Consider the following 27773-nt stretch of genomic DNA (forward strand, 5'->3'; position numbering starts at 1 on the left):
AACTGCTTTAAGAACAGAAAAGGAACACAAAGGTGTTAAGAGAAGTATTTATTAAATAAATGCAACAAAAGAGAAAGTTCATCCACCCAAAAGAACAGGCACAAAAGTTGCTCACCATACACTGCAGAAGCAGAAAGTCACTATAATCTTGGTTGTTTTTTCTTAATTTTAAGGTAGCTGTACTTATCTGTACACCACAGTGGGATCTATTTCATCTGATTTGCAGAAAACTGTGCACTCTCCTGAGTGAGAAATTTCCTTATTCTTACAGTACATCCCCATAATAACACCTGAAAGAAGCAATTTCTTTAAAAGGTAACAAAGCAGGGCATGCTAGAGGAACACAAAGAATGCTTCTGAATTTCATGAATTTCAACATGACCATACATAAATAGAGCAAAAACTCTACTAAACACAAATAAGGGAGAATTCAAGGACAATTAACACTTTCACTAGAATTTAGCCATTCAAATCCAACAACTCATATGCAAACTTAAAAAAAACCAACGAAGTGCTTGTTAGTTGTTGAATTACCAAAATGTATTTCTAATTAATGTTTCCAAAGGATACAAATAAAAAGCCTCAACCAAACCAAAATGTAATAAATACTTCAGGGTGCAGATTTAATATTTATCTTCAAGGAATGCAGTTTGCTTTTTTTTTCCATGTTCTGACATGAAAGAATAATGTGTCCAGGAATACAAAGCACAAAATTGAAGTCTGAAGAAAAAACAATTTTTTAAATACTTCCTTGCATAAATTTTGTATGATTTATGATATTTTTTTAATAAAGTACTTCCTGGCTTTTCTAGGAAATTAGGAGTTCCATTAGTTTATCACAATTAATTAAACAGTAACAGATGCAATAACTTTTCCCTCAGAATTGTTAGCAAGCTACTATTAGGAGAACTTGCCTCTTCCAGAATTGAGTGCAGGGTAATACGCAGAAGCTGCTTTAACTTCAGCTTGTGCTTCTCTCTTAGCAGAGCAGTATCAGTTCTGCTGTGACAGTCTAACTGGGTAGCTCCACATATTTTGCATGTTCAGGCATTTTCATCAGTGCTCTTTCTGTACATATTTCGTATGGCAGAGTCTAAGAGTGTATTTTCAGATCTAAAAAAACCCCAAAAGGTATCTTCTGTCCTATACCAGAGTTCCTAACAGACTGCAATCATTTGATGACAAACTCTCCTCCCTGCCCTCATTCTTAATAGCTGAGTTAGTGATCTAGAATTTCACTTCATAATTGTAAATTGTGTGAACAGGTAGGATGTAAGAGCATCTGGTTTGTTAAGTTACCTGATTAAGGAGTAGCCAGTATAAAACAAATAATGAAGACCAGAAGGCCTCAGCCATGGCTTGATGAACCATTTAAAGGAACTGCTTTGGTATAACCTTGGAGAATCATGTGAATTTTGACCAAAAAAGGGGGAAAAACACAATATCCATGATAATAATTTTGATGGGGCTGGCAGGGTTGTGCAAAACTTACAATAGGAAAGGGGCAGCAAAACTTATTACAGTAGCAAGGAGAGATAAGGATCAGGGCGAACAGGAAGGAACAAGTGTGACAAGAGGCAGAGGATGGGGAGGGGCAGCTGGTCAACACTCAGCTGAGCACCTCTTCATGGCAGTCCATACTATCTTATAAAGTATCCCCTAAATGTAAACCATACAGAAAAATTAAGACATCTTATAGATGTATTGCTTTAATGCTGTAAAATCATAGATTAAAAAATACCACTTAGGAAACCCACATAAGAAATACTTGTCTTCTGTTTGCACACATTTAGTGGGATTTTCTTAAACTGAGATTCAGGACCCAATCTTCAATCATTACTACAGTCTGCACCACTGGTGATAGTATATTAGGACATTGAACAAAAGAGGAACTTTTTTGTATTTAAAAAATAATAGAATAGTTTGGGTTTGAAGGGACCAAAAGATGTGTCATCTAATCCAATCCCTCTGCAATGAACTGGGTGGGACACCAACTAGATCAGGGCACTCAGAGCCCTGTCCAAACTCATTTTGAATGTTTCGGAGGATCAGGCATTTGCCACCTCCGTGGGCAACCTGTTCCAGTGTTTCATCACCCTCATTGAAAAAAAAAAAAAAAAAAAAATTTCCATACATCCAGTCCAAATCTACCCTTGTATTACTGCAACAGATCCTGGTAAAAAGTTTGTCCCCATCTTTCTTGTAAGCCCCCTTTAAGTAATGAAAGGCCAGAAAATAAATTGCTTTCATCCATCATTCATGCAGTCAGACAAATGGCACCAAATGTACTGTAAAGGCTAAACGTATTCAATGTTCATCCTTAAAAATCATACACAGAAAGGTAAATTCTATGTAAAGTCATGCAGTCTTTCCATGTCACAGCTGGTATCAACCACACTAAGCTTTTAAATACTTTCAGTTAATGTTGGAGTGTGTATTTCCCCAGCCATTACTGAAGCTCTGGTTTGTTACCGATTCTGGTTTCAATTACTGTTCTCTGTTTTTATCAGTTCTTTGATGATGTGTAACACCTTGTCATCTAGAGGAGAGAAAAAACACAGTGAGTGGAATGAAGTGAGCTTAGAAATCCATTCCCAAAACCCAAGAAAATAAGGTAAGTCTAGCTTTCAGCAACTTAATGTCTTATGCTATGCCAGAGTCCAAAGACAGACAAATGATTCCCATATGGGAATTTTTTGCAAAAAGGCAGAAAGTATGCCCACAGTACATCCTTAGGAAGTTTATAAAACTATTCAATAAGCTGACTGTGGTAATTTCAGTATTTCACAAATGAGACTGAGAAAGCTACTGGTTAACTACAGATACATTAGCAGATGAGAACTCCCTTTCCTCTTCCGCATCTATAACATTCTTCTGAACATCCAGTGGTCAAAGTTTAAATTGTCCTCCTCTGTCCCTTACTTTTGGGACCAACATGCAGTTCCCCACCACTAAACTCAACTGCAAGACAACTTGCATTACATAGTTAAAATTCATCCATGGCTGAGGTTCATCAAACAATCTTCTGTTTTGAATACCTCACAATTATTACCACGGTCTTGAGTGTTATCAGGGATACCTTTAAAACAGCAGTTGTACAGATCCTCATATATCTTGTGTGAGCCACATAACATATGTAGAAATACCAATGACTTTTTATGTGTCTCAAGATAATGTGATAATATTCAAGCCACACTAGCTCTACTGGGTGAGGATGCAGTGTAATACTGCTTCCTCAAATTTGCCACAAGGTCCATTTAATAAATCAGTCAGCAGTGCAGTAATAAAGTTACCTTCAAGTGACATTTTAGGATTTTCAAGCTTCTTTTTTAAAACAGACTCAATAAGAACTCTCAGCTGTTTGAAAATTACTGCTATCTTTACAGGAGCCTATGAAGAACACAGAAGACAAACATTTGCATTACTCAGACATTCTATACCAAGGCACAGATTAAAATACTACCTTACATACAAACAGAAGTTTATACCAAGATTCCCACAAATATGATGCATACACATGATTTTAAGTATATGGATAATGTAGTAATGAAATGACTGGGCTTACATGATGCCTTTTTATCTTTAAGCACCTGTTGCTTGTAGCATCACAGCCTAAAGAACAGCAACTCAGCAGAGTAACTCAGAATGCATTCCCACACACATCATGAACAATCAGCATACAGTGAAATTATTGATTTGCCAACATCATACTTGCTAATTGCTTTTTTCCCCTCAAGGTAAAAAAGTACAAACTAGTTCATACCCAAAATAAAATATCTACACATTTCAGGAGGCTGCCTGGACTCCTGAGAAAGCAATCACAAACCTGTTGTACATCGCTAGGAATGTGGACATCTAAAGCTGAAGCCTTTTCCAGGAATCCTGTGCTTTATCCTTCCTTCCCTATGCCAGTCTTTGTTTCATTTATACATATATATATTTTTACATATATTTATATATTTTATATTCATTCATGTACTGTGGTACAGTAAGTAGTTATTATAGAAAAAGCACAAAATACAATACACTGTGCTTAGCACTTAAGAAAAACAGAAATTCTGAAATACACAAGATGCAACTGGCCCAGCAACTACACTATCTGTAGCCACCCAGGGACCATAAAAACAATTACCCTACAAACCCACAAGGGAGTTGCTTTTTAAAATTCTGTATTCATAAGTGGTGAATTCAATTAGATGGTTGCTTGCTTGCATCGGTGGAGTGCAAAACACTGCAGTGTTTGTAACTTACAGCCTTCCTTGAGCTGCAACACAGGGCCCACAGGAGCCCAGAAAATTGTAACCGAACAGTTGGCATGCCAGTTAAAACCAGCCTTTGCCACTTAACAAAACTTAGAGAATTCTGGCATGTCACCTACTTTAATTTTGTCTGCACAAATACGCTAAGAAAATACATGCAGCTTTCCCATTCCCAAATAAAACTTTTTCACCTGGAAAAAATAAACAAAACAACAAAACAAACAACAAACTAAAAACCTAAACACACAAACTCAAGCAAACAGGTATTTTCCATTTCTTTCTCAAATAGCTCTGTTTAGGCTATAAAGCAAATAAATAGTATTTCAAATAGAAGTATGTATTTGATTATAGGATAGTAGCAAAAGGTAATATAAAATAGCACAGTCATCTGCTTTCAATACCAGCTCTATAAAACAAGGTTTAGTCTATATCAGCTTCTGGTACCTTTTCTGAAAGAATACCCACTTTCTGTATATAGAGAAAAGGAACTGATTTGATTCAAGCTACATATTGCAAGTCTATTCTTTGAAGTGTAATTTGCTAAGAATTTATTACAAATTCTTTTAATCCTCTGCTTCCTTCTTCTGTCTTCATTCCACATAGACAATGTTGTGAATTAAGCTGGTACATCAAGTGTGCAATACAAAAGCCTATGGAACCACAGAAGGTAGTTACCACTCCAACACACCTGAAAATGGATCCAGCCATCAACTGTCAAGAGACGCTCCCGATGCTGGACCTCTATATCCCCACCAAAAAGCAAAATGGGAAAGGGGGATATTAAAGTAGTCTCTCTCAAATACACCTTAGTGTACCTCACCTGCATAGAAGCAAACAGAAGCATTAAAAAAAAACAAAAACCCCAAACCACATAAAATCTGTAACAGCAAATTTTACTGCTACTTTTAAAAGGAAAAAATACCATTTTTCCCCATTACAATTTTCTGCCTTAGACAACATAAAGCCTTCTAAGTGAGAGGCTTATTTGCTACCAGGAAATTAGCCACAGCCACAATTTTCCTGTTAAATTCAAACCAAAAGATAATGTTAGCCTAGTGCTGTTCAGAGAAAAAGACATCAAAATTAGCAAATCTACTGAAGTAAAAACACAGGTAAAACTCCTCCATTATACAGTCTTCTAAGCAGTAGCAAGCCTGTCTATGTCTCTATATGCACATGCACATGAGCACAAATATGGGCACATGCAAAGACAGAGAGAGAGAGAGTAAACTACGGGGCTCAGCATATTGCTACTTCTGGCTTTGAAGCCTCTCACAGACAAAGATGGAATGGGAAGGAGTTGTAGAAGGCGGAAAGGAAACAAAAAGCGAGTATCTTCACAAGACAGTGCAGGCTTTGTATGTTCCACTGTTCATGCAGTAACAGTCCTGCCCTTACAGCACAAGGTTCTTGGAGGCAGGAAATATTTTCAAATCTCCAAAAAACACTGTAGCTTCTTAGCATCAAGAAGTCTAAAGTAATTTCCTACTCCTCTACAGTAAGGCCGGCTGTTAAGCAACAGCTGTGAAGGTTTTGTTGTACCAGAAGGAGCTTAAGTGTTAACACTCAGATTTAGCAAACACCTGAAAATAATTTCAGTTCAGAAGGAGAATAAAGACACAGGGGAAAAACAAACAAACAAACACACACACAAAAGCCATTCACTTAAAATGAAATAGCTAATTTTGTAATTGGTTGCTGAACTTCTTAAGTCATTACTGGGAATATGCAAGGTCTGCCTGTACCAAGTTTCAAAACTTTAGAGTTTGCTTACAACAGTAAAAAAGAAAAAGCCCACTTTGAAGTGTTATTATTGCATATTACTGATTAACATGATCATATGAAAATCAACAGCACTGTATTTAAAACATACTATTAAGTTAAATGACACACAAAAAGATATTCTTACTTATAGCTACCAGTTTTACCATACACTGATTTGTTCATGATGTTCTTTTTCTTCAGCACTCAGCTGACTCATTTTTATGGACTTTAGGATCATTAGATACTCAAGGCTTAAGATAAAGAAGACATACGAATAGACTTTACACTGGTGTATGTTATTTAATATTAGAGGCATAACTCCACCTTTACACAGCTATCAGCTATATTCACTATTGTCACTTACCTTCTCCTGGTAGAGGAGCCACCCGTATGTCTGCAAATCTCGGTTTACAGAGGAGGGATGCACTTGAGCTTTACCCTGAGCAGTTTCTACAATGCAAGCCAGCTTCTCCGTAATATCCACAGACTTTGTATATATTATTTTTCCTATGTTGTCATACAGCCCTGCAGTCAACACAGCTTTCAGAAGAGCAATTTCTTGGAGAGAAAGGGATTGTGTGGCTCCATTTCCATTCCATCCACATTGCATTGTAGGGGCTGTGAACCCTGCTGCTCTGACCACCTTTATGAGTTCCTGCTTCATATCCTGAAATTAGTAAGGTATTAGTGAAATTCTGAATTTAAAAAGGTATATGGAATAAAAAAATCATGGAATGGTAAGGGCTAGAAGAAACCTCTAGAGATCATGTAGTCTAACTCATTGGACTCTCTCCAGTAGATCCCTGTCTCTCTTGAACTGGGGAGCCCAAAACTGGATACAATATTCCAGGTGTGGTCTCACCAGGGCAGCGTAGAGGGGGGTACAACCTCCCTAGACCTGCTTAACACACCTTCCTTAATGCACTCCAGGATGCCATTTGCCCTCTTGGTCACAGCAGATAATGACACTCCATCCCAAATACTCATGCTCCCCAGGGAAAAAAAGCTCTTCCTAGAAAAACACTTGTGTTTTCTGCATCCAGTTTGGAATACAGGCTGTTTCTACGAGAAAAAACCTTAGCTGGAATATAGGATTAGATACATGGTACTTTATATACTGCAAATACTAGATCTCTCACCTGTAGTTACAATAAAAAGATACATTTGCATCCATTATCCACTTCTGCTTAGGAGAGCTCAGTCATCAATTAAAACGTTTTTTCACCAAAATTAAAAGGTGATTTATATAAGTTTGTGGCTCATCCTTCAAACTAACTTTTAGCAGACCTGTTCTTCAGCATCAAGAATGATGCTCAAGAATACAAAGTATTTTAACACATCAGTTTTGATTTTGTGGTAGGAGTAAGAGCCAGCTCCTCCAATAGCAGGGACTGCACAGATGTACACCAACTTAGTGTGCATATCAAAGAACTCCAGTGCAGACACAGCTGCCTCACCTGAGGTGTGCAGTTCATCAGTCACTAGCATTCCACTTGTCTTTGTCTTGTCTAAATAGTAACTGTGCTATCACCTCTTTAAAAGGGCATGAGATTTTTTCAGAAGGAGATTTTAGCAGCTATTTTTTTGATTGCAGAGTGTGATCATTCAGTTTACCTCCAGAGTTAAAAGTGAAGTCCTATTTAAGAAGTTTCTTCTGCAGTAAGTAATTTCAGCACGATACCCCCCTTCTTGTCGAGCCTTCTTCCACCTAAGGAAAAAAATCCCATCTTATTACAGCAAAAAGAACCAAGGATGTAACAATATGAATGTGGTAGTAAGTTAAAACAAAATACTGTTCTAAGTCAACACTCAAAACTAGAAATAAGTGGCGTTAATAAACATAAATGCTACTGGCCTAAGAGTACTCTGGAGAATATGCCTGTAACATAAATTTGACAGATACTAACAAAAATAAAAGGTAATTTTCTCCCAAAAATTACACACTACTGTCTCAACAGCTGAAAGAAAATTTACGTGTGAGACCTAGTGATAATATCCTAAAAAATATGTATGCCATGTTTTATAAAATACACATTTGTATTTTCTCAAATACAAAATACTGAGGCCAGCATATCACAAACAGCAAGCAAAAAACTTCAAGCACTAGGATAACAGACACAGTAGACCCTCTGTATGTGTGCACGCACAGTTAAAAGGAGTTAAAGGATAAAGTACTAAGCAAGCTAGCCTTTTGTGTTACAGTATTTGGCAATCTATTGTTATCTGAACAGAAAAACTTCAGGTGCAACTAAAGAGAAGATGTTTACTAAGGAATGTTACATTACTGAGAAGTATTACCTGCATCTACTTATGAACACAAAAATTATAGTTTACCCCAGATAGGCATTGTAGATTGTTATATGGTCTGAAACTGCCATGGCAAGAGATGTTTTTGCAAGATCTGCTTCATCTTTTCGACCAATTGGTGTAGTAAACGGGGATTTTTCTGTCATAACAGCAGCCAGAGTTGCCTGCAATTAGTAAAGTACACGACTTAAAGAGTATTTTCCTAAGTGTTTATCATACAAATAGTTTTAATTTTTTTTACTATAATTTCCTACATAGAATTCAAACTTACTTATATTAAAGGTATTGCTTACATAGTGCCTTATATATGTATGTGTTTGATAAAACAGTTTAAATCTCAAAAGCAATACTTGATATGATACACTGAAGGTCAGATAAAACAACTGCTTTAGATTATACCACATTAACAGGAGAAATTGAGGGCACACGGAATTTTAACCTTCATTTTTCAGCAACTAACATACCCGTTTGCTCCTAATTTGCAGTAAATTAGAGCTAGGTGAAAGCAAAAACCATGCCACAGTTCTCACATATGTTACCCCATCAATTAATTTGCAATAGCTTTCCATCAACACATCACTGGCCCACAAACTGCAGGGTAATTCAGACTGGTCTAACCCACAAGAGGGCTTTTTCTCTAAGTCCCTGGCAATAACAGACAGAACTGGAGACTAAGGAGTTTAAGAACACTTAGGCTGTTCTCCATGATATTGAAGTGCCTTCACGTAAAAATAAACATTTTAACTTCTTATATCATCATTTCAAAATACCATGTTGCAAGAAGCAAGATTAATTATAAAGAATTAACCATTTCTACACTTTTTTTAAAAAATCAGATATATATTTCTACTTTTACTCACCACAGGATCCAAGCAGCCAAATATAGCACCAAATATCAGCATTTTGCCAATCTTTACATTGACAGGAAGGGATGCAAGGTGCTGGCCCAATGGAGTCAGCTTGGGCTCATTTAACAGACAAGCCCCAATCCTCCTCAAGAGGTTCATTGCATTACCAATTACTTGCTGCTGTGGTGGGTCTAATGCTCTGGCAAGGACATCTTCAGGGGAGCCAAGATTACATTTCTGTGAAGTAAATGGGTGTATATTTCAGTATAAAAACTTATGGTAACAAACTTCTGTAGTAGTTACAAGGGAAACAGGAAATCTGTTCTTCCAACCAAAACCCCACATTTCTCCCTCCTAGACCTGGCTCTTGGTTTCCAGAACATAAACACACCCCACACGAGGTTACCAAAACTTCACTGTTTGGAATGACTTTTTATGGTATGACCCCTGACTACAGAAATATGTAACCAGTGGTTACAGATGAGCAGGAGACTCTCAAACCTGCTGAAATGCAGTTCAAGCTGGCATTCTGCCAGGTTGCTAGCCTTACCATACATATCCTACTCAGGATGGAGAGGCAGGGAAAGGAATTGCTTCCTTAAGCAGAAATCAGTTTGAAGGCTATTTAACTAAATCTGAATTATCAGTCTTAGGTAAACTGGAATAGTATAGCATGTTATTCTCACTCAGCAGCATGCTCTGGATTTTCCACAACACAAAAAAAAATGGGTTAGCCCCACTAACTACATTGGATTAGGGCTGTCCTAGCAAGTCTTTTTAGCTAACAAGGTCAGTAATTCAAAAAACAACATACCATAATATGAAGGCATAATTCTTCCAAAGGCACACGCAGTATTTCTGGAACAGAATATTCCATGAAACTTTCAAACCTGCAACATGATAAAAACAGACAAAGATATTGTATTTAAATCTTTGAATTCAATTTTTAAGCTCAGGTTTCACATGCTCATTCTTTGCTGATGTTATTTTTGGTGATAACTGGGTGGGGAGTGGCACGTGTTTTAATGCATGGGTAAAGTGCTCATCCTTTAATTCAAAGCATGTGTGGTAGCTCGGAAAGCAAGAGTTTTAGTGGAAGAGAGGAACAGCAGATCTCAATTTTCAAAACAAATTCTTAAAATGCATAGCTCCCAAACTGAAAATCTTGCATATGGCTAAAACGAACAATTCACTGTTTATTTCAAAATACTTTACCATAACTGTTTCTCAGCTGGAAGCTGCTTCTGACTTTGACAAGTAGGAAAAAGATTATTCCACTGCAGTAACAAACTAATTCCGCAGTGCTGTATGATTTAATATTTTCCCATCCCTTATCCACATAGATACCACTTCTGAATCTGTGGTTTAGAACCCACAGATTCATCTTATAAAAAGTTCTAAGTTCAGGCAGTAAGGTTTGTGTACACTTGATGCAAGGCAGTAGATGTAGATAAAAACTGATCTACAATTCCAGAGTGCTGCACTTTCCTTTAATGTTGAGATTTTTTTTGATAACACATTACAGAAATACCAAGCATAAAATTAACTCTCTTAAATTGTGAAACAAATACTGCTATAATACTTTATTGATCAGATATTCATATAATCTGTATTTTTACAGTTCAGCCTTTCTAGTTTGCAGTGACTGAAGTGAATTTCAAGAAGACTTGCCCAGAAAAGAGATTTACCTGATTTACAAAGTCTTGCTCACTGAGTTTACAGTACCTTTCTCTCGTGTACATTCGGAAGCAGAATCCATCCCTAACACGCCCAGCTCTTCCTTGTCGCTGCAGAGCACTAGCTTTACTAACAAAGGTCTCCTCCAGGGAACTCATCTGGCTACTTTCATGGTACCTTAAAAATTGTAAAGCAAGTACCCATTCAGATTTCAGAATTTAAATTTTAATGCATGCTTAACTTAAATACCAGCATATTGATAGTATATCTAAATAGCATTTCTTAAAAAATACTTTCAGTTTTGAAAACTGAGCATACATGGGGAAAACTGTACGTCACAGTATCTTGGATACAACTGACTCACCAAAATGTAAAAATTGAAAAATGAAACAGCTGTTGTATTACTTCATCTTTCCAGCAATTCAGAATTGCTCATTTTAACACATTCACATTTTAAACAGAAAAAAACCACGACTTAAAACTCAAGATAGTATAAACATGATCTACTTTATTTCTAAACCAGTCCTTAATCATGACTCTCCACATCCATGAACAATTCCCCTTGTTATTCTTCACACCATTTGAAAATCCAAAGATTCATCCCAAACTTGTCCCTGAACTGCAAGCTGTTCAGTGAGCTCAGTAGATATTTTTTTTTCCCCAGAATTGTAGTTTTATAAAGATACTAAAACAATCTTGCAGTACTCTAACCTCCAAGTATTTACAGTAATCACAGCAGGATTGATGAAAACCAAACTCTCACCTATTTTCTTTTGTTCTCCCAGTATCAATTACAAAGACAACATCTGGTATCGTAATGCCTGTCTCTGCTATATTGGTTGCCAAAACAATCTGAAATGAAGTAATATGATAAAAAGAAAATAATTATGGAATTGTCTAGCAGTTTTCAGACTTTTGATCAATATTATAAAATACGTTTGGTTCAAGTTGTTTACCCATAAATATTGCCTTAAATAGTCTGACAAAGCATTAAAAGCTACATAACTAAAATGGCTTAGTCTTCCCCAGTTATTGAAGAGTTAAAAGTTGATGAGAATTTCACATTGATTTTTTGTATTATAATCCATCAAAACAGTACCTGCCAAAATTGGCCAACTTTAAATTAATTTGGCTGTGCATAAAATACTATCTTCCAAGATAAAAGCTCTAGCTGTTGGTTAACAGTAATTGAAAATGGAGAAAAGCAACAATTCAAGAAGTCTTAGAAAACGACTAGGTTACAAAAATTTTCTGATTACTGACAATGTTTTCATAGCATGCTAAATTCTACTTGTTACAGATCACTCAATTAAAGAATTGTTTCTTTGCAACAAGAAAATTCCAGGAACAACTAGCTGTTGCGTATGTCTATATGATACAATTTTAAAACAATTCAGACGTGCACCCACAAGGTGAACTTTGCCTTTCTAAATATGTCATACCTTTCTAATACCAAGAGGTGGTATTGTAAATGCAGCTGCTTGATCTTGAGTTGACAGAACAGAATGCAAAGCTATCAACCTGTGCCTAGAACAAGAAATTACACTATTCAATACACACTTATCAAATTAAAATCCAGTAGAAAAAAAAATACCAGAACAATGGCAACAGTTAGCAGAAAGCAACTAGAATGGATACTTGAAAGAGTACAAAACTTTGTACCATTAGGTATGAAAGTCTGCTTCAGTATTTTATTACAGTATCAAGAAAGGATAACACCACTAGTTCATAAGGCTAGTCTCCTAATGGGCAATAACGCAGCAAAAATACTACTACTGCCAAACTCTAGGTTCATGTTCACCAATAACCTAGCTAAAAAGTGAACTAGGTGTCCATGAACCTGCATTCTTTACACTGTGCTTCCAAGACAAGACCATTATTGAAACTTCACACAGAACTATTAACATATGCAACTTTCAGCCTGAGTGACAAAGGCCTTCAGAGGTCAGACAGCCACAGAGATTTGTGCTTTCCTTCTTTTCTAGACCTTGACATCTCACTCCATCTATGAATCTCTACAATTTTGTGGCAAATGTTCTATTTATACCCTTGTGTTCCTAATTTCTAGTTACCCACAAAATATATTTCAAAACTGTCTGTCACTACAACCCTATGCCATTCCTCTTAGTACGCTGCTGACTCTGGATCTTTTCTCAGGAAGTAGTTGCTTCCACGTGAATAGCAAGCCAGAGAAAGCTATATCCCAGATAAAGCAGCTTCCATACCTTAAGCAGTGGAAAAGAAGTAGTCAAGTGCTTTGAGATTAATTAAGTTTGTTGAAAACTAAAATCAAAAGGAAAAAAGTTATAGTTGTACCATTGCTAAGCACCTGTCATTTTTGCCTGTATCGTTTTTCAATAATAAAAGCACACTTTTAGTACAAACAGCTCAGAGGTGTAACTGTCTCACTTTTCAAGAACAGCAGACCTTAAAACCCAATTAACATATTAATTGTTTAACTTTATACAAGATATCTGCATTACCTCTCACGCAAGTTAAATCTTCTATCAGTTGAAATGAGATCATACAGTTGTTGGATATGGGCAAGGCCTGGTAAAAAGATGAGCACAGCACCCTCAATGTTCTTGAACTGAGGACTCCTATCTGGAAAGTTACAGTAAAGGCACAGAGTTAAAACCAACATGGGTTTGCAAACAGCTTAACTTGAACAAGAACTAATTCTGGGCCCCAAGATAAATGCTTCTTAGGATGTTTCATGTAAGAATGAAATTATGTATTTCATTATATGTAAAAAAATTGGAAACCAAGTTGAAAGGACAGCCTCAGGGATATAAACTTCTTAAGAGGTACACTGTACCTAAGTATGCAAGCAACTCCAAAATAAGTTCAAGGTTGATCTTGTAAGGATTCATATAGAAGACAGCTTGCTGTGTACGACTGCTGTACTTTGCATAGTAAGGAGCCAAATCAATACCAGATCCAGACTGGATTGGGACATGCTCCTAAAAAAGAGAAGCAGGAAAAAAATCATACACTCAGTGGTTTAGGAGAAGGTAAGAGAGCAGAAGGTCAATTTGCTATTCACTTAATTAAGGTTTCTGTTGTGGTTTAACCCTAAACAGGAACTAAGCCACACACAGGTGCTCACTCATGTCCCTGCTGGTGGGATGGGGAGAGAATTGGAAGGGTAGAACTGAGAAAACTTCTGGGTCAAGACAAAGACAGTTTAACAAAAGTCAAATGCAAAGCAAAGCAAAACAACTTCCAGCTAGCAGGCAACTGTTCAGCCATCCCCAGAAAAGCAGGGCTCCATCATGCGTAGCAGTTACTTGGGAAGACAAATCCCTAATTCCAAATGTCCTTCCCTGCCTTCTTCTCCCAGCTTTATATACTGAACATGACATCCTATGACAGAGAATACCTCTGTGGATAGTTGGGGTCAGCTGTCTGGCCTCTGTCCCCTCACAGCTCATTGTGCACCCCCAGCCTGCTTGCTGGTGGGATGTGGTGAGAAGCAGCAAAGACATTGACTCTGCCTAAGCACTGCTCAGCAATAGCTGAAACATTCCTGAACTATCAACACTATTTGAAGCACAAATCCAAAGCACTGCCTCATATTAGCTACTATGAAGAAAATTAACTCTATTCCAGACAAAGCCAACAGTTTCTTAAAACATAGGTTTAGATAAGAGGCATTTAAGTGATTTTACACTAAAAACAGTGCGAGTTAGATTAAATCAAAGGCACCCTCATAACCTGTGTATAGGTATATAGCAACGTTAAACAGCATCCCAAAAAACAGGAAATATCTAAGCTTGTGAAAGCAGTACTATACAGTCTGTTTCACAAATGAAAATAGTTTCCAGGTCCAGGTTCCAGAAATAAACCACAAAGGTGGAGAAGCACTCGGGAGAGCACTTGTGATTCAACTACAACATGCTGTTGTGATGCATGAGGTAGCTACCACTCTAGGAAAGAAAAAAAAAAAAAAGAAAAAAAATCAGCAGAGCACATGAGAGAATGCTTTTCAACATGTGCATCAGTGTGCAGACATGCCATGCTAAAAAGTCCTGCAGAGACTTTGAAAGATCAAGTCAGAAAAGGCAAGGATCTACAAAAAAATATAGACAGTCTAGATGAACAGCCTAAGCTGCCTGATGTCAGACAGCATTCACGTACTCTTCCTTCAGGAATTTTGATGGAAAAGCACATGCAGCTGTCACTGCAAACTACCTACAGGATCAGTCACAGTCTGTTAAACCAAAAAGCTCTACACAACAATCTCATGTAAATAATCTCACTTGGCATACCAAGTTGGAGGATCTTTGTTTTTAAGCTAAGAAGAATATGGCCTAGCCTAATCTGTTCTCAGGTTCACAACTTGGGTGAATTCTTCAGGGGAAAAAAAACAAACAACAATTTAAATACTTTCCCATGCTGCTGCTTATAGATCTACAGCTGGGAATATGTAGGGGAAAAAACGACAAATACAGCAATATCAAGGCAGCTATAACGGAGTTGGAGACAAATGTAAGTGTGCACTGCTATTAAAAATTTGGCTTCCACTGTAGGAGTGCCATTATGTCTGTCATATCAACTGTTGACAGAACGTTTGATATTACACAAGCTATTAATATTTAATAAGAGGAATTAAAATGATAATTTAAAAAAGTTAGGTTTCCAAACAAAACTAGAAATACCTATTTTACCTGATACTTTGTAGTGCCTCCTCCTTTACTAGTAACATTTATTGTTACTTCCTCCTCCTCCTCCAAGAATTTCTGACAATATTCTGAGTCTTTCTCCAGAACATAGCCAGTCGCTTCAATTACATCTTCAACATGGAAAATCTTCAGTGAAAATCCAAAGAAATACAAGACATGTCAAACCTTTTTTGTTTTTTTTAAAGCTTACATACAAATCTGAAGAGGGCAAGCCCTTCCCTTTCATGTTGTAATAGATCTTCCAAATTTCAACTTCATCTTTCTTATCATTTTTGAAAGCCTAAACTTAGAGCTGCTATGAGTTTGTGAATGGGCCTCTCCACATGATCACTAACATTAGCTTTACCATAGCCTACCTAATGTGCATGAGGAACACAGTAAGTGTAACAACAAAGTTGCATGGTGGGTGGAAGGAAAGTTATTTAGTGCTTTCCTTTCTATCTAGGTTAAACAGACAAAAATCAAAGTATCACTGATGGACTGATTTTAATCAATAATAAATCCATCAGAAAAAACAGTACAACCCTATACTTCAAAGCTAAAGCTGTATTTTCAAAAAGGAAAAGGGTTACAAATCCTTGAACAGACATTTAAGATACGTATTTTTTGTAAGCAAGAGTTATAGGTATACTTCCTATAGACAGCAATGAGGTAGACAGTATATGTAAGTATCTGGCATAAGCAAAGAAACATTCACCTACCTCAACAGGGTAACTCCTCCCTGAGATCCTTAAAATGGGACAGTGTGAGAAATAGCTGGAAAACTTCTCACTGTCTACAGTAGCACTCATTAAAATCAGATGCAGGTCTGAACGCTTATGCAGTATCTCCTTTAGAATAACTAGCAAGAAGTCAGACTGGACACTTCTTTCATGTACCTAGAATTAGAAAAATATATCTACAGTAAGGCTTTAGCACAAGTCAAGGCCCAGAACAACTACAGTTTCTGCAGAATAGTAAGAGCTGATAACCTCATCCACAATAACATGAGATATGTTTGAAAGAAGACCATCTTCTTGAAGTTTCCGAAGCAGGACACCTGTTGTACAGTACAGTAGTCTGGTGGCTTCTCCTGTTCTTGATTCCATACGAATTTGATAACCACACAGGGAATTCTTAAAAAAAAAAAAGATATTAAAAATAAAGGAATAACTTAAAATTGTATGCAAGCTCAAGATATTAAAAATTAATTGAAATTTAAATGCTGTCATACTCAGAGAATGCACAACTTGCTAACTGTATAGCATGGCAAATGACTACCATACCATTTTTTCATACATGCACTTCCTTTAGATAAAAGTGAGAAAATACACTGAAATCTACAGCCAGGTTTCTCCAGAGTAGCCACAGGTGGTAAACTCAGTGTTTTAATGGTTGTCTACATTTAGGTCGTTGCTCTATCAGTTGATGACCCCTCCCCTACTCAGAAGGGGAATCAGGAGAAAAGAAGGCCCATGGATTGAAATGAAAACAATTGTCATAATAACTACTACTAATCCAAATACTAGTATGAAATACAAAGTTATACTCAGCCCACGTAGTGGTCACTAGCTGTGGGCTCCCAGTGGTGAATGCCAGATGTCAAACAGAGCACCACAGCTCCAGCAGAGAGCAAGCAAATGGGAAAGCAGGCCTTGGAGGGCAAAACGGTGAATAAGAGCCTCCAGGGATGGCAGCCACTGAGGCAGGGCTCCATCCCCAGAGCAAACTTCCCAATTCATAGTGAGAGCAACTCAGTTTATGGCATGGAACACCTCTGTTGGCCAGCTTGGCTCAGCTGCCTGCATTTGGCTCCTCCTAGCCCTGGGACCTGGCTAGCTCAAAACTGCTGAGGACTTTGATCACTACAGAAACATGCATACCATGGCTGGCCACTAACTACAACAAAATGCCTTATGAACATCTCTCTCACACAAGTGGATGCTGCAGTCTTCTCAAAAATTGCAGCTTCCCTGAACAGAAAATTGGTTCTATAATTTTATCCTAATTAAACTAGGAGAGGGGTTCTTTGCAGTACTTAAAAATACTTTTGCACAAAAATACTACCACAAAGCATACAGGATTTTAGTTTTCTTCAAGCAATTCTTCTTACGCTGGAAGGTCCTCTTTCAAAGCAGGGCCTCACTCAAAGCCACTTTGGTCAGAGCTTCATTCAGGGGAGTTCTCTTCATTCATAAGAGATGCCACAGTCTCTGACGAATTTGTTGGTGTTTGGCTATTATGAAGCACTCTCTCTTAATTACCCTCTAAAGAATCTAGAAACTATATATGGATACCCAGAGGGCCACAAGTGACAATTTGGAAAGAAACAGTTGACATAGCAAGACACCCTTTTAAAAAAAAATATAAAAAAATCTAATTATTGGGTTGTGCAAGAAAGAATGTTTACGCCTTGTGGCAACAATCCAGCCCCCTGTATCTGGTCAAGACTAGAAAAAGGAATTCAGACACAGCTTACTTTTCCTCCTGGTCCTGATTCGCAGCCCAGCTCTTCGCAAACCCTGGTTGCAAGACTCACCGCTGAGATTCTTCGGGGTTGTGTGCAAACAATGTTACATTTACGTGATCCTTCATCCAGCAACAAGTCCTCTAACAAGAAATGGGGCACCTGGGTACTCTTTCCACTGCCTGTTTCACCAGCAACAACAACTACTCGATGTTTTTTAAGAACTTCTACTATAGAGTATCTGTGCTTAAACACAGGTAACTCCTGTCTCTCTTTCAGAAGCCTCTGGTATCTGGAGGAACTTTGCAGCTTTTTGAACAAAATCCTTGAAGGCTCCAAATTATCTGTTTCTGATGTCTCAAGGGAGAGACTGCTGAAGTCCTCATCAGAAACTAAGTTTTCCCAGGAATCTTCAGGACCCTCAGATACCTTTAACTGGTTTTCAGACTGTAGCTGCTGTTGTTGTTTGAGTTTGTTTAATAATCTAGCAATAAAGTTATCACGAGGTTTGTTGGTTTCTATCTTGTTTTCCTCTTCCTTTTTCTTTTCAATATCCCTCCATTCTAGCCAAACATCTCGGTAGGTAGGAGGCAGCAACTGATGAACTGACTTGAGGTAGAAAAAGCAGAAAAAAATTACTTTCTGTACTTAGTGGTGTCACTAGCATTTAAAACGTAAATGAACTTGAATGGCAAAAGATATGACAAAACATGAAATATGGAGCAACTTCTAAATACAAAAACTATGATAACAGTAATATAAACATCAGCAATACATTTTGCTTTTTAATTGGCTTGCATTCTTTACAATACTCAAAAAACAGTTCTACAATAAAAAAATGTCATCCCTGCATACTGCAACACATACACAAGTGCAGATAAAAGCTAATGAAGACATACAACAAGCATAGAATTTAAAGGGAAACACTTCATTAAACTGTTTTGAGAATTTAACTAGATACTAATGGCTGAACTGGACAGTAGATATTAAAAGGTATCTTCCAACCACAATGGATCTATGATTCTACATTATAACAAGCAAGTGCAGAGGCAGATAGATCCCTGGCTAAGAATAGTAATACTGGAGAAAATCTTACTTGTCCTTTGGTTAAATGATAGAGTGCCAAAGTAGCAGCTAGATGTTGTGCTTGCATACTATCTTCTGTTACGATTGTAGGACACATTGTCATTATGTCATCTGATGATTTGGTAATCCTGACCCTTAAAGACAAAGTCATAAAGGCATTTCCTGAATTTTTGTTACCCATAAGAATTGCACACTGTTAGTGTTTTTGTTTAAAACATAGCAGTGAAATTAAAATAGAGAAAATAAGCTAAATAAATTTAACATTACTCAGTATTTCATAAACAGAAACAGATGTTAAGTTTTGATTGAATAGCAGAACATTTTCAGCAGTTGGCTCCAGCAGTGAATGTGACTATTTTTTTTGGTCTCTTAACAAGCGTATTCATTTTCTTCAGAGTATTTCTTAGCAAGAGTATTTACAGACATACAGATCACCATTAAGGTTAGTTGCTTTGGAAGATGAATTAAAAATTTGTTTGTTTGCTTGTGACTCCTTAGCATAGATTGAGATGACTGTTAATGATCTGAGATACAAACATCTGTTTAACAGATACAAACCAGTCAGACCGGCAGTCAACTTTCTCACATTCTGTGCACTGCACTGTTTTGGTTACAACCTTATAGCAGCCTTCCCACAAAATTCTAACTTCCACTTTATTTTAAACAATCTCTGAAGGGGTTTTGGTATCCATGGGCTTAAAAACTATGATTTAATGTATTACCTTTGAATTAGAATATCAGAAGCAAACTTCTCCAAAGTTTGCTTCAGAACCTTTCATTCAACAGTACAGAATTAAAAAACTAATCCCTTATTTACAAGGTTATTCATAGAACCTTATTTTTGTGATAGCATCCAGTCTAAGCATTGCTTCTGCTGAGCTATCCAGGCTGAGCCCTCAATACAAGAAGGATGTGGACTTGTTGGGACAGGTCTAGAGAAGAGCCATAAAAAAAAATCATCTGAGGGCTGTAGCACCTCTCCTGCGAGAGCTGAGAGAGCTGGGGTTGTTCAGCCTGGAGAAGACAAGTCTCCAGGGAGACCTTATAGTGGCCTTCCAGTACCTGAAGGGGCCACCATCAAGCTGGAAAGGGACTTTTTACAAGCATGTGTAGCAATAGGATGAGGGGCAATGGTCTTAACCTAGAGCAGGGTAGATTTAGACTAAACATTAGGAAGAAGTTTTTTACTCTGAGGGTGGTGAAGCACTGGAACAGGCTGCCCAGAGAGGTGGTGGAGGTTGCATCCCTGGGGACATTAAGGGTCAGGCTTGATGAGGCTCTGAGCAACCTGATCCAGTTAAAAAGGTCCCTGCACACTGCAAGGGGCTGGGCCAGATGACTTCTAAAGGTCCCTTCTGACCCAATGCATTCTATCATTATAAATACTTCCCTGGTGTACTAACAAAGAGTTTGGGTTAAACACACTTTATTTATATAAATCTGAATCAATGTAACAAGACAGAAGTAGCCAGCATTTATATTTTTAAATGAACTAAGAAGAAAATGAAAATTTTATAGGAAATACATACCTACATTTCCAATATTTTCCAACTGGAACCTTTTCAAATGCAGGATTTGGACTCTTGGGAAAATTCTTCCTGCACCAGTCAATCAAAAATTGCTTTGGAGATTTACCAGTCCAGCTTCGAGCACTATAATCAAAATTTCTTACATCTAATGGTTCTTTCTTCTTTACTACAAGAAGAAAGAGATACATTGTAAGTCTTCTAAAATTCATTTTACAGTTACATTACACACTCATTTGATAACCAAGGATGTTCTTACCTTTTCTTCAAATGTATTTTTTACTAGAGAGCAGTATTTTCTCAAGTGTTTTTCCAGAAACACTAGTATTGATACATGTCAGAAATTCTTGCTTTTCCCACAAAAGTATGTATCAGCAAATTAATCACAGCACTTTGTTTGCCATATGTGGTCATCCAATAATTTAAGGGCTTCCACTAACTTTATTATGAAGTAATGTAGGAGTTTGAAGGTTTACAATGAAATTAGTTTTAAAAAGGAGGGTGACAATGAAAACAGTAACTAGCCCTACAATTAAAAAAATAAATTTAAAAAAATTTAGACATGACAGCATGGAAAAAATAGCTTTCAATATCCACTAAAACAAACCCAGATCCTTCAGAGTAATCTTGTTCAGTGAGGTAGTTCACCTTGCCTTTCCAGCAAGCAGGGCTTGATGACTCAACACTGCAATGCCAATGCAATCTAGGAAAAACAAGAACTAGAACAGGGAATTTGAGGTACACTTTAAGTTTGTACTGAACCATTTCCAACACACCTTTCTCTTCCTTTGCAGCACCTTCAGGTTTTTCAAGCAAGCTCAAATCCAAAGTGGTTTCTTGTGGCTGAGTGGAGGGAGTTTTTTTCTTTTCATTTTGTTGTTGGTTTGTAATCTTTATAGCTGGATTAAATACTGGATGTTCTTCAAGTATTGCCATTTCTGTCAGAGAAAGAACTGCTGAGTATTCACTTTTTAAAAAAAGAAAAGATCAATGGCATTAATTCATACAGAGCATCCAAAAACAGAAGTAGTGAGATGTTACCGATTTTTCAGAATTTGACCCACATGAAGAGGAGAGATTGAGGAAAGTCTGCAATTCACACAATGGCTTAAAAAATGATTAAATCAATTCAGTCTGACTCAGATTTAGTTGCCTAGCAAATATGCAGGCCACAAAATAAACCACAGAAATTTGCATAGCTCTACCTTGCTGAATTCTTCTTATTTTCTCTTGTGCTTCCTTCTGGCCTGGCTTGTCTTTCTCTTGCTTGGAGATGCTTGCACGCTCTTTTGCTTCTGAGAGCTTGGCAGCCAGATGTACATACCTCTCATTCTATTTCAAACAGAATTATGCTTGTCACGTTTAATGAACTTCATGGTAAAAAGTAGGGCATTTTTTTGTCCTGCATACCAAGCTTACACCAAGCAAGAACAACTAGTTTTTATGTCATTAACAATCAAAACCTCTTAGAATTTGACAGTCTCCTTAATAATCTCAAAACATGCTTCAAGAATTTTTCCTTTCCAGCACAGTATGTTCAGTATTTCGAGCCCAATTAAAAAAATGTAGGAAAGGAAAAACAACACAGGAAGGGAGAAGTTTCAACACATTTCCCCTTCAGTAACCTGCAAAAATAAAAATATGTAACATAACAAAAGTACTCAAGCCCCTATTTTAAACAACTGAATTCACTACTTGCAGATATGTGAGACATCCATTTTTGAAAGACTGCCATGAAATGTTACTCTATCTTACTGGGTCAAACTTTTCTTCATCTGCCTCTTTCACAGCCTCATTCTTTTCTTCATCACTCTGTTGCTCAGCATATCGCAAAATCCATTCCTTCACACTCACTTCTTTTTCTTTCACCACACATGTCTGCTAGGAAGAGCAACAAAAACTAAAATTACTAACAACAGTAAGTGAAAACATCAATGCCTTTTTCTGCCAGTATTTAGGAACTATTGCTTCAGATTTTATATGTAAACTACATTACATCACATAAATAACACAAAAAAACATGGAGAAAAGATCTCCAATCAGGGTAAACATCTCACAACATACTTAAATAATCTTAACACTTGAATGATTGTAACTGCTGTAACAAAAAAGACACAAAAGCACACTTTTGCAAGAAATCTTTTCAATTTCTAGGTTTAAGATTCAATAACTACCGAAATCAAACCACTGAGTATGCAGGCAAATTTAAATCCACTCAAGTAGGTGAAGAGTGCCATCAGTTAAGAAACATTATGAACACATTCCAGAAGAAAATTAAGCTTTACCACAAACATGGGCTATGAAGAGCATTCAAGACTTCACAGTTAAAAAAAAAAAGTGTTACCTTCAAATGACCATGACACTGAAGTTAAAATAAAGCAGGTGACAATTATTAAACATAACATATTTTCAGAGGTTTTTGACATCGATGTAGGAAATTCTGTGTTCAGAAAACTTTGTTCTCTCTTCCCTGCAGTAAAGGTAAATTAATTTCTCAGACTACCTTAGTTTCAGGGCCATTTTGTTTCTTTTTGTTATCTGCTAAGCGAGGTGGGGGTTCGCATCTTGACACAGAAGAACAAAACTTTGCTCTAGGTTTCTGCTGCTGTTCTTCAAACTGCTGGCTAAAGCCTTCAGGCAAGGCATCTTCAAAACAAAAAAAAAAGTCACAGAATATGTCAATAATAATGACTGAAAATAATTTAGAGTGTGTTGGGAGCCAACAAGAACACAAAACAGGAACAGCATGCATGAAATAAAATTAGGCTTTAGCACTTAGGTAAGTCAGCATTTGCTTGTTGGACTCCCATAAAACTCTATAGTAGGAATAAAAGTCTGTAAGACTTAATACTTATTACAAAAAATGCCAGAACAAGTTAGCAACACTTCTAGGAAAGCAACACTGTGATGAGGACCCATCTTAGTGAAACAATATATATAATTACATTATGTAGCACTCCCATACCAGAGCAGGTTCTATTACTCTTCTGTTAAAAACTGGGTGCAATCTTCTGTCTCTGTACTCACCATCAGGAAGGTTTAAACAAAGCCAATCGAGTGCAGAGTGAAGATCACCTCCATATAGAAGTGTATTTTTCATTGCTTCCTCAATGTGCTCAGTCTTAAAAGAGAATCTTTGTAAAGCCATGTATACATCCTGTAAAAAGTTAAAAAGAGTAGGTTTTAATCTAGCAATCTAATATAATCTTGTAAACTCCTATTTCCCACATATCCAAAAACCGGCATTTGATGGTAGACAGTAGAAATTAACATATCACAAGGCTGAGTAGAAAATCCTGATTTGACCACACAGAGTTTATTGTAAATAGGTATGCATAAGTAAATCTACACTCCAACCTCCGCACAAAACATGTTTTCTAGTTAGAAAATAAACCTACAATTTTCCAGGTCTATGGAATAAAAAAATGCAGAAAATGTAAATCACTGAAATAAAGTTTTACTCCTCTTTCCTGTCTGAAGACTCCTATTTCAGTTACTGAATGAAAAATGGTGTATCTTTCCTAGTAAACATACTTGTCAATTTCTCTGACTCCATTACGGTAACTACTGAAAAGCATCCTACACTGGCTTGCACTATAAGCCCAGCAGGCGCAATTCGAATGGCAAAACAGAAACTGCTTCTTATAAATAAGCAGTGATCAGAGAACACTTTAAACTCTACCTGTAGCTTCTTAGCAGTAAGTCTTCTGGAGATCATTCCTTTGTCATCGTTCTGTTTTTTATGGTCATTGATTACATCAATAATCCTTTTCTCCAAATTACCATTTATCATCACCTGAGCAGAGAAAATTAGTTGACACAAAGAAAGCATTCCAAATTTTTGTACCATTTCAATGCTCTTCACAGCTAAGGAAGGAAGACAAAAATCTCTCTGCTGTTCAAATCCCAACTTTTCCAGCTTTTCATACGGGCAGTAAACATTCCTTACAAAAGGGACAGCTTTTTTCCCATTTTGCTAGCTATATGCTTTTATTTGAAGAGAAGAGTTCATTCCTTATTGCAGAGACAGCCCATTTAAGCCTTCAATTAAACTTAGCATGTCAAGGGAAATACCATGAGCACATAACAAAAAAATGTCTACCAGAAAAACAAGGTTTTTCTCTTCTGCTTACTGGACTGGTATAAAATAATTTGATCATCAAGACAGAATCAGTGACACTCTCCTATCTGGCTTTAACAAAAAATAATTTTTGTAAAATAATAATTTTTGTATTTTTAATAGTTCTGAAATGGGATGCAAGTTTTGGTTGCTACTGAGGCTGTTGTATAAAATCTGTACTCTTCCTCTGACACAAAACCCATATGCACAGCAGAAGCCCAAACATAACACTTAATAGTCCTGCATGCAATGTTACTTAAAAAATATAATAATTCTCTTGCCGTCTTAGTTTTGTTTCTTAAAGCACACTCTAAATCCCAAACACATCAAACTCAAGACAGTCAACAAATAGTTTACCTGCATAACATAATATTGAAGAAGAGCTGAAGAAATATTTACTCAGAGAAGAACATAATGAAAACCAAAGGTGTTCTAGCTAACGAAGATACTCACCTTAAGAACAGATTTATCTAGATTTGCAGCAACACCAGAATCTGCTGTTGAACTGAAACTGTAAGTTTTTGGACCTGCAAATTGCAAATAACCATCAATTACACATGCAAAACACAGAGAACGTTATCTATTGTAGCTGAAGGAGACCAAACATAACACAGGTCAGTGTTACACTAATTTGCCAGAAATACACAGGTCCACAAAACCAAGAATAATCAATGATAACACAGAGACCCTCAAACAAGGATCAGTGAAGAAGGGTACGACTCTTAGCAGACAAAATGGAAAACACCAGGAGGTACAACGGAATGAAATGGGACTGACTGCTCACTCTATCCATGCATGAACAAGGAGCACCAAATAGGGAAACTAACGGCAGGTTCAAAACAAGCAAGACTATTGAGGTTTTTTTATTACAAAGTGCACAGCTGTGTAGCAGAACTCGTTGCTGCTAAAGCCGTGGATATTGATGTTTACCTGAGTCCAAGGGCAGACAAAATGGCTTTGCAAAAAAGAAATCAATCAATTCGAGACAGCATTGAAAAAACATTGCAACTGGCTCAGCTGCCAGGCTCAGGCAACGGGAAGACCTTAGGCCACTGCATTATCACTGCATTTTCAACCCATTCTTACCTAGGTACCTGGCTTTTGACCCCTATCTAGGACAGGACACTGGGTGACAGAGGCTTTTGGTCTGCTCTGCTATGGTCATTCTTGAATACTTTTCCTTCAGCAGCTGCTAGAAAAAGAAGTCCACAAACCTATTTATTGTCATTAGAATGGTCTGGCTTCTCACAACACACAGATTACTGCTGCATTCCCTCATTTTCAGAAGGAACATACTGTTTCTAGTCCTGCACAGGTAAAAAGAAACTGAGCAACCCCACAGCTTTCACTGCCCCTTGAAGTTGTGTGCCACCCCAAGGGAGCAGCCTCTGGAGGCACTGCTACCTCCAAGCCCAAAGCTCCTCAGTTTCCAGCTGCCTGCAGAGAGACTCTAGTAGAACATTTTAGACTAGCACTGGCTGTGTGTAGCCACATTTCAGAAAAATAAAACCAATGCCTCTGGTGAGGAGCTACCAAGAGCAGTTAACACTCATTAGCTAATCACTGGTGCTTCCTGGTGGGCTGTGCAATTGCACAGTATTTAGACTAAAGTGACCCACTCTTCACATACAGTGACTTGTTTCTCACCACAGCAGACAACCTGGGAGACAAGCAGGATAGCTTATGAAGAGGACTCAGCACCATGGGGTTGGAGGAGTGGGAGACATGAGAAATAGGTCTAGCAGAGCCCAAATTTTTAAAAGCAGAGCACACGTCTAGATTCAGAAAGTTTAAAATAATGGATTGTACAATTTTGTGTTTACAATCTGTAGTCTCTAATGGCCTGGCTACTGCATGATTTGTCTGTAGCCTGTAATACAAACTGTTACCAACGTTAGAAATAATCTGAGCTACTTCTGGCAAAGGTGACTTACTGAAGACAACCATCTCAAAGTGCTGCAGAATACTAGTTTTTCAATCTGCACCCAGAACTGAACCAGCTTGTCCAAGGCTGCCCAAGTGCTTCCTGGAACTGCTCTGGACTTTTAACGTGGCACAGGAAAAACACATCGCAAACCCGCATCACACCGAGCACATACAGCATTAACTGCTACAAAACCACCTCACTTCTGGGAAACTGCCACAACAACACTTGCTCCACGAGAAAGCGCCAATAATCGAATGACAGACTTGCTGTAATTAACGCAACACACCCACGTCCACAAGGCCCGCCTGCTCAGGGACAATCCCGGGAAGCGCGACGGCCAGCCCCGGGCCAGAGGGCTCTGAAGGGCCTCTCGCCAGGCCGCGCAGCAGCCGCAGCAGCCGCAGCAGCGCACACAGGCCGCGCAGCAGCCGCAGCAGCGCACACAGGCCGCGCAGCAGCCGCACACACAGGCCGCGCAGCAGCCGCAGCCGCAGCCGCACACACAGGCCGCGCAGCAGCCGCACACCCAGGCCCCCAGGCCGCGCCCGCGGGGCTCCCTCACCCCGCTGCCCCTCCCCGCGCTCCCTCCCCGCCGCTCGGACCCCGCATCATCCCTCCTCCGCACGGCACAGCCGCTTCCCGGGCCCCCCGGCCGGTGCCGCCTCACGCCGCGGGCCCCGCACCTTGCTTGACACGCGGCTCCTTCGCGGCGGGCGGCGGCCGCGGCCCCGCTCGGCTGCCCGTCTCCGCAGCGGCGGCTGCCCCGGCCTCGGCGGCGGCCCGGGCGCGGGCCGCGGCGGTGGCGGCGGAGGCGGTGTGGGCCGCGCTGCCCGCCCGCTGCTTCTTGTTGCGGCCCCCCATGGCAGCCGCGCCGCCCCGCCCCGCCCCGCATCCGGGCCCCGCGCTCCGCACCGCCCCCCGCGCCCCATTCGCCGGCGTCTCGGGCGCGGATCCGGTTCCGGGGCGCGGGGGCCGGGCAGGGCGTGCGGCGAGGCGAGGGGAGGCCTGCGGTGCCCCGGGGCTGGCGGGCCGGGGCCGGGGCCGGGGTCGGCGCCAGCACCAGCACCAGCACCGGGCCGTGAGCGAGGCGCCCGGGGGGCCGCTCGAGCTGGGCGTGCGGCGCGGGAA

The 27773-nt window shown here is 38.7% G+C and overlaps 1 protein-coding gene across 2 annotated transcripts; it reads right to left on the minus strand.

The window, feature by feature from the left end:
• Nucleotides 1–33: 33 nt before the first annotated feature.
• DHX29 (DExH-box helicase 29) lies at nt 34–27520 on the minus strand. 2 transcript variants are annotated; one of them, XM_051642653.1, is made up of 27 exons: nt 27329–27520; nt 25172–25245; nt 24281–24394; nt 23626–23755; nt 23102–23244; nt 22354–22476; nt 21804–21930; nt 21375–21536; nt 20602–20767; nt 19083–19206; nt 17999–18595; nt 16512–16655; nt 16242–16418; nt 15526–15666; nt 13674–13818; nt 13339–13459; nt 12298–12382; nt 11619–11707; nt 10904–11032; nt 9993–10068; nt 9191–9415; nt 8358–8494; nt 7638–7731; nt 6388–6690; nt 4948–5079; nt 3294–3390; nt 34–2539 (listed from the first exon to the last, which is right to left on the minus strand). In XM_051642653.1, exons 1-27 carry the CDS (start codon nt 27504–27506, stop codon nt 2484–2486), a joined length of 4089 nt encoding a protein of 1362 aa, XP_051498613.1. In that variant the 5' UTR covers nt 27507–27520; the 3' UTR covers nt 34–2483. The 2 variants fall into 2 exon arrangements, with proteins under 2 accessions (XP_051498613.1, XP_051498611.1); XM_051642651.1 differs by having other exon boundaries at nt 22354–22479.
• Nucleotides 27521–27773: the final 253 nt, after the last annotated feature.

This window comes from Apus apus, chromosome Z (assembly GCF_020740795.1).
Source record: "Apus apus isolate bApuApu2 chromosome Z, bApuApu2.pri.cur, whole genome shotgun sequence".
NCBI lineage: Eukaryota > Metazoa > Chordata > Aves > Apodiformes > Apodidae > Apus > Apus apus.

What these genes read in the sequence shown, in the direction of transcription:
- DHX29 (XM_051642651.1), bottom strand. Translation starts at nt 27,506, where the DNA reads ATGGGGGGCCGCAACAAGAAGCAGCGGGCGGGCAGCGCGGCCCACACC. An exon ending in TAGATAAATCTGTTCTTAAG is followed by an intron (nt 24,395 to 25,171) that starts GTGAGTATCTTC and finishes TTCTCTGCTCAG; the next exon opens with GTGATGATAAATGGTAATTT. An exon ending in AGATTTAACTTGCGTGAGAG is followed by an intron (nt 12,383 to 13,338) that starts GTAATGCAGATA and finishes TTCTTGTTCTAG; the next exon opens with GCACAGGTTGATAGCTTTGC.